General features: G+C 36.9%; 1 protein-coding gene across 13 annotated transcripts in view; it reads right to left on the bottom strand.

Moving 5' to 3' along the window:
- Positions 1–3,768: 3,768 nt before the first annotated feature.
- Positions 3,769–7,708, bottom strand: part of LOC311088371 (R3H domain-containing protein 1-like) — a 56,059-nt gene continuing 52,119 nt past the window's right edge. For all 13 annotated transcript variants that reach the window (XM_084122425.1, XM_084122423.1, XM_084122424.1 and 10 more), the window contains 3 exons: positions 6,506–6,600; positions 5,197–5,268; positions 3,769–4,114 (listed from right to left, as the gene is read on the bottom strand). In XM_084122425.1, coding sequence (XP_083978551.1) covers positions 4,112–4,114; positions 5,197–5,268; positions 6,506–6,600 — 170 coding nt within the window. In that variant the 3' untranslated portion in view covers positions 3,769–4,111. The remainder of the gene's footprint in view (positions 4,115–5,196; positions 5,269–6,505; positions 6,601–7,708) is intronic.

Genomic DNA, 7,708 nt, shown 5'->3' with positions numbered 1-7,708 from the left:
ACACCAGCGATTTCAAAGCGTGTTTTTGAGACTGTCTTTGGTTCACTGCAGTTTTAAAAAATACTGAGAAAATACTCAGCAATGGTGTCGACTTATGAATTTACACATGGTTTGTCTTAAAGCATATTAAAAACACCACATAGACATATAAACAACTTTAAAAGCTGGATTTTCACCACAGAAGGACATTTTATAGACCTTTTTACAACCAAGTAAAGAAAATGTAAGGAATATATTGAAGGCAATGTGTTCTCTAAATGTAAAAGTCTAGGGAGCAACACTTCCAAAAGATATCTAAAAATATATAATTTATTTAACAAGTTTGAATATCGCCAGAATACGTAAATCACTTCTGCAAAAAAAGGTGATGTTCTTCCTCTGTAGTTTTGTCTTGTTTTCCAGTGCAAATGTCTAAAGATTCTTAAATCAAAATTTATTTACTGGAGATAAAATGACACAAAATATGTCTTGTTTTCTGTGAAATTGATCAAAAAGAAGTGAGTTTATGATTAAAACCAGAACAAATGTCTGCCAGTGGTAATTCAAAGGGTTTCACAACTCATTGAAACATATTCGTTCTTGTTTCAGTCATAAACTCACATAATTGTATTAAAACTTTATTTTCCATTTAAATGTATCTTGATTTAAAGATTTTTTGCAATGTATGTAACATTTAATGCCATGATTTTATGAATTTAATAAATTTAAGACCTTTTTAATTTGTGTAAGGGCAAATCAAGACTTCATAAGACCCGCAGAAACTCTGGAAAATATAAGTCCATTTCTCACAGTTTAGAGCCTTTCAAAAATGTAAAAGTCTGGTTAAACTACTATCACTGTTATGAAATATTAGTGATTTAAATGTTGTTTTTACTCAGAATGCATGCATCAAGTCTGCAGTTTTTGCACTAGATCCAAACACATTTCTAATTCACCCTTAAACTTGTTCTTTGATTTTATGTAATTCTAGTTTTGTGTATCATGAACCCTCTTCACATTTCTGAGATTCTCAGAAGTCGTCGTGATAGTTGGGAAAACTTGGTGAACGGGAGATGACAGCAAACATTATTTTTGAGTATAAAAGCATTTCTATGACTTTCCTAAAGAGGAAAAAAAATATTGTGAGATTGATTACATTCATTGGTCTGAAGAAAAATGACAAATTTGCCGTCAGCCGTTGCGTTAGAAACACAGCAGCGTGACCCAGTTCTGTGCAAATCAATGCCAAGGTAAAATAAGACAAATGTGCAATAAAAATGTTACTTTTGTGGAAAGAAACCCGTCATTACAGTGTGTGAAAAGGTCCATTATCTGATTCTGGTTGTTTTAAAGGGGTGGTATAATGGCCTTTTCACAAGATATAAAAGTCTCTGATGTCCCCAGAGTGTGTATGTGAAGTTTTAGCTCAAAATACCCCACAGATATTTTTATATAGCATGTTAAAGTCGTCACTTTTTGAGGGTGAGCAAAAACACGGCGTTTTGTGTCTGTTCCTTTAAATGCAAATGAGCTGCTGCTTCCGGCGCAGGGGGCGGAGCTTCAACAGCTTGTGTCCTTTTACCTCACACACACATACACTGAACATTTCAAAAACTTTAAGCTTTTTATGTTCAAACCGGAGTCAGACAATGATGGAGAGACTCAAGAAGTGACAACATGTAGAAGCAACAGGACATTTCTGAATGGTTAGTTGATGAATTTATGTAGCTTATGTGTAGTTATCTTCTAGTCAATGATTAGCATATTCTTGATAATCTATAAACCGTGCTCAGGGGGCGGGGTTTATGTAAATTTTAGGGTTGGTGATGTCACTAACCCGGGAGGAATGTGGTGTAGTCTCTACCAGCCGTTTGTTGTAGTCCTTAAAAAGCGATTTCTTTAAAAGCAAATATCTCCCTTTGCTTTGAGCTTTGAGCGTTGTAACTTTGCAGATGTTGTTTATGCTCAAACAGCAACATTACACACTAACTAAAGTTAGAAAAGTGAAATCATAATCAACCACCCCTTTAAGTGTCCCTTTAGCCGTGTCTTTATGAAGCACTTCACAGTTCTTATATAAGAACACTGCATTATTGCACACTTCTCCCAGCAGTGGAATGAAACGGGACTGGATGATGAAACTGGAGGCTTTCTGATAAAAACATCAATTACTGCTGAATAAACAGAAGCTCAATGCCGAGCGAGATTGTGCTTTATACCCTCACACGGCTGAGCTCTCCAGATGTTGATTTAATTACACGTTAATAATCTCGCCGGCACTGAGCCATTTGGCACACACACCCGTACCGGACAGAAAAGAGCGTTGTTCATATGAGGATAAAGCCGTCCATTACGGATTCCAGCACTTCTGGTTCCCTCGGGCTCAATAAGGACGCCGGCAGGTGTGGGGATTTTTCTTTTTCGGCAAATTACTTTGACGTTATTGAAGGAGGAAAATGCAGAGAGAGATCTAGATGAACTGTGGGGCGTTTGGACAGATGAGGTGAGCGGCAGGTTAATGTAGGAGACAAACGACCCAATAAAAGCAGAATTGAGATGAACGACACCGTCCATCGGCTGAGATCGGCGCGAACCGGATGACGCTTCATAAAGCCCATGCCTTCTTACTGAACCATAAATCGGGATAAATGACAGAGGCATTTCTACATGTATAAAAACGACAAACTGATTCATGGCAAAGGACGTCAGCGTTTGATAAAGTAGATCATTTGGTGTAAACATTTATTGGTTCTCAAACTAAAATAAAAATCGACTTGTGTCAGTAAAAATTGAACAGCCTTTCAGACTTAAAATAGATTTTTCTGTATATATATATATATATACTGAGTTTGTATAAATGTGCACTTTTTGTCGTTTTTCCCTTCTTTTTATTTTCCCCAGTAAGAATATATTAAAAGACCATTTGTCTTTTAATTTTATTAAAAATGTAACAGCCTTTCAGACTAATATACACACACACTGAGTTTGTATAAATGTGCACTTTTCATACATATATACACACACACACACACACACATATATATATATATATATACACATACATATACATATATATATATATATATATATATATATATATATATATATATATATATATATATATATACACATACATACATACACACACACACACACACACACACACACATATATATATACACACACACACACACACACACATATATACATATATATATATATATATATACATATATATATACATATATATATACATATACACATACATATACATACACACACACACACATATACATATATATATATATATATATATATATATATATATATATATATATATATATATATATATATATATATACACACACATATACACATATACATACATATATATATACACACCAAGTTTGTATAAATGTGCACTTTTTGTCATTTTTCCCTTTTTTTATTTTCCCCAGTAAGAACATATTAAAAGACCCTTAAAACACCCTTTCACCCTTAAAAACGTATAAAAAAATTTGATCTGCTGTCGATTCGTTTTTTTAACGTCTTAAATTAAAAAAAACAGGGAAACGTACAACAATGCAGTCGCTTGTACTGGCGTCTGTTCCCAGAATTCAGAGGAAACTGAACGACAGCTACTTCATAAATGGCGTACACAAAAGCATGTTGTGTGTGTGACACGAGACGGCGAGGCGCGTTCGTTCGCTCTTGCACACGCTGAGAGCCGATGGCTGGTGAACAAATACAAATGTGATACAAACAACTGAAAATCACTCCAAAAAAAAGTCCAATCTGGTGTGTTTTAATACTAGAATATTCAAATAAAAAACAAAAAACAAACCAATAAACGCAGATAAAAAAATAAAGAACAACACAGTTCCGGCTGCATTTTGATATGTTCCAGTCAATCGCCCAATGAGAGAGCAGAACACTTTCAGTTCGGATCGTTTCCTCTTTCAAATGGCAGGAGCTGAAACACCCACCGTCAGTCAGAGCGCCCTCGTGTGGAAGGGTGAAGGCGTCACAGACTGTGTCAGTGTTATTAGCTGGGCGAGTCTGAAGCAGGACGGTGTGGGAGGTCACGGCGGGGTCAAATCCACACGACTGAAGCTCCTCGGCACACGACTGATCACTGGAGGAGACACGGATTTAATATCAGCGGTGTCAGAGACAGATTCATAATCATCTGTTCTAGCTACAGTGTTTTAGTTTGTGTTGCATCATCCGAACAAACTCAATACACACACTGAAGAATACACAGTCCTGCGGTGTAAGACACATTCATAATCATCTATTTTTACTTTTTGTTGCATCATCTGTGGGAGACATGCTTCATTTTATCAGTCTGAAGTTTGTACAACAATAACAACATGGAGCAACACAAGCTAAATGTTAAAGGTAAAAAAATAGCAGCTGAATAATAGAAGTATTTTAATGGCCACAGGGTGGACTATTATATATAACAACAATGTAATATAGTTTAGTGACGTGTTCTTCCCTCATATTTAAAAATAAATAAATATTTTCCTCATATTTGTATGGTTAAAATCACACTTCTATGACAAATGAGACATATATATATATATATATAAATATGACAATATAAACACTGCCGTTCAAAAGTGATCGTTAAGATTTTTAATGTTTTTAAAAGAAGTCTCTTCTGCTCATCAAGGCTGCATTTATTTGATCAAATATTATATATAATATAAATAATTGTGAAATATTATTACAATTTAAAATAACTGTTTTCTATTTTAATATATTTAAAAATGTAATTTATTCCTGTGATCAAAGCTGAATTTTCAGCATCATTACTCCAGTCTTCAGGGTCACATGATCCTTCAGAAATCATTCTAATATGATGATTTGATGCCAAAAAAACATCTCATTATTATTTTATATATTTTTTTTCAGGATTCTTGGATGAATAGAAAGTTCTACAACATGTATTTGAAATATAATCTTTTTCTAACATTACAAATGTCTTTACTGTCACTTTTGATCAATTTAATGCGTCCTAGATGAATAAAAGTATTAATTTCTTTTATCTATAAGTTTCTAGTTTGCCAAATAATTTTGTCAAATAAATACCTTAACCAAGTTTAGTGACTTGTTCATCCCTCATTTTTAAAATGTATATATAAAAAATAAAAATAAAAATATATATTTATCATATTTATATGGTGTAATCGCACTTGTAGGGCCACTTACACTGAGATCTGTAGAAAGCGCTTTCCTGTGCGGCTTCCTCCCTCGACCAGCGTGTCGAATCCCTACAGGAGCCTAAACAGAAGATCAACTAAATTAATTCAACAAACACTCTTTCTGTCACAACATTCGCACATATTACGGTCACAAATATGACTAGAGTTGAGTTCTGAGTTCTGAGATCATAGTTGCCAATTTTTGTGAATTGCAAGATTTAAAAAATGTCCCATAATAGAAGTGATGTGGGTTACTGTGCGCTCACACCGGACGCGAATAGCGCGTCAAATTCGCGCCTGCCGCGTCTAGTTATACGCTTGACCACTTTGTGTTAATTCAAAAAGTTTGAAGCGAAATTTACGCGCGTCAGAGGCGAAATCCGGAGGCGAAAATTTCAAAACCCGTTGGCGGCCATCTTTTTTTAGATGTTTATCGAGCATTAGCATTAATCGAGAGAGTCACCGCTCGTATATGCTCTGGAGAGCAGAAACAGCTGTGTAGGGGACATCGTCGCTGTACTCGGGTCCACCAAACCCTCCGGAGGGTTTCAGGAGTTTCACAATTTGCTCCAAGAGCTAGGTTTGGTGGACCTAACGGTGAGGACGCTGACGAGGACAGCGTGGGCCGTATAAGGGCTCGGCCTCGAGTGGTCGCTGCCTGACGAGCCCGCGCTCTACAGCCCAGCGCGAGGTTCACCCTCACCCGCACCTAATCTGTCATTTATTTTTGTTTTGATAATAAATGGAGCCAGCCTCCAAAAGTGAAACCTGTCCTGTGATTTTTTGTTTTGTTTTTATACACTAAATTGTGTTTGTTGTCTTTACATTAGATTAATAATGTTTCATATAATCTAGAATAGATATGGAATAAATAGCATTCAATAAAAAATGAGTCTCTCTGATATATTGAAATCGAGTTTTTATGTGAAAGATTTGCTTTGTTGTGCATTTTAGTCATATTACAAAATAATTTGAGGCCAAACATAAAATAACATTATAAACTGTCACTTCACCACGTGACAGCAGCAAGCAGGCTCCTGATTGGTTAACGTGGCGCGATTTGACACATTGACACATTTTTGACACATTTTTTACGCGCATAACGCGTCTTTGCATTGACTTAACATTGAAATCACTCGCACCTGACGCGCTATTCGCGTCCGGTGTGAACGCACCATTAAAGTGGATAATCAGTATTCACTGTAAAGCTTGTAAATATGTGAGCCTGGACCACAAAACCAGTCACATGGGTCAATTTTCATAGGCGTGATCCAGGGTCACACATGTGTGATCTGAAACGTGATTGGTGGTCTGACCTGACTGGACATCATGGGGGGGGCATGAAGTAACGGAGGGCGGATCTGAGGGCCGTACTGGAGCGTGTGTCCCAGAAGAGGATAGCGAACGTCACCTGACACAAACACACACACACACCTGATCAGAGGTGGACAGTAACCAACTACATTTACCCGAGTACTGTACTCAAGTACACTTTTGGAGCATCTGTACTTTACTTGAGTATTTTTTTCTGTAAACTTTTTACTTTAACAATATTGTACTTTTTACTCCACTATATTTCTGTCAAGCTCCTTGAGTAGAAAGTAGTAACGTCAGTCAGGATGATTCTGGTTGGAAATGAAAGTCGGGTTCACGTCAGAACCCAGTATTACATACAACAATGCATTGACATTTACTTTTTACTTTAGATAATTAAAGGGTTAGTTCACCCAAAAATGAAAATTCTGTCAGTAATTACTCTCCCTCATGTTGTTCCAACCCCGTAAGACTTTCGTTCATCTTCAGACACAAATTAAGATATTTCTGATTAAATCTGAGAGCTGTCTCACTCCTCCATGGGCTTCTCTGTTATTGAAACTTGCCGGCCCAGAAAAGTTAGTAAAAACATCATTAAAATAGTCCAAGTGACTACAGTGGCTCAACCTTAAGCTTATCAAGCGACGAGAATACTTTTTGTGCGCAAAAACAAACAAAAATAACAACTTTATTCAACTCTTCATGTTCTTCTGTGTTTCTCTGAATGAGTTCACGAGTGTAACAGCGCAGCGCTTCTGGGTTGTACGTCAGAACGGAGGCTCACTATTGGCTGACGCTGGTCATGTGTGTGATGCCTTGACGTGAGTTCACGCGACGCATGTGCAAGAACTGAGAAGATGACGCTCACGATCATTTGATGGGAAACTGTGAAAGGTAAGCCATTCATTTTGCAGCATTGGCAAGGCACTTTTACGTTTCTTACGATTCGGACATTCAGGAAATGCACATTTTAGAACCATTTTAAACATCGAGACCCATCTGCGTCATCTTCTCAGTTCTTGCGCAAGCGCCACGGCTCTCGTGAACTCACATCAAGGCATCACACGCATCACACACATGACCAGCGTCGGCCAATAGTGAGCCTCCGTTCTGATGTACAACCCAGAAGCGCTGCGCTGTTACACTCGTGAACTCACTCAGAGAAACACAGAAGAAAATGAAGAGTTGAATAAAGTCGTTATTTT

Source organism: Abramis brama (assembly GCF_963993115.1).
Source record: "Abramis brama genome assembly, chromosome: 8".
In the NCBI taxonomy this organism is placed as follows: Eukaryota; Metazoa; Chordata; class Actinopteri; order Cypriniformes; family Leuciscidae; genus Abramis; species Abramis brama.
The sequence above is the reverse complement of the archived record's forward strand: the minus strand, read 5'-3'. Positions and strand labels throughout refer to the sequence as shown.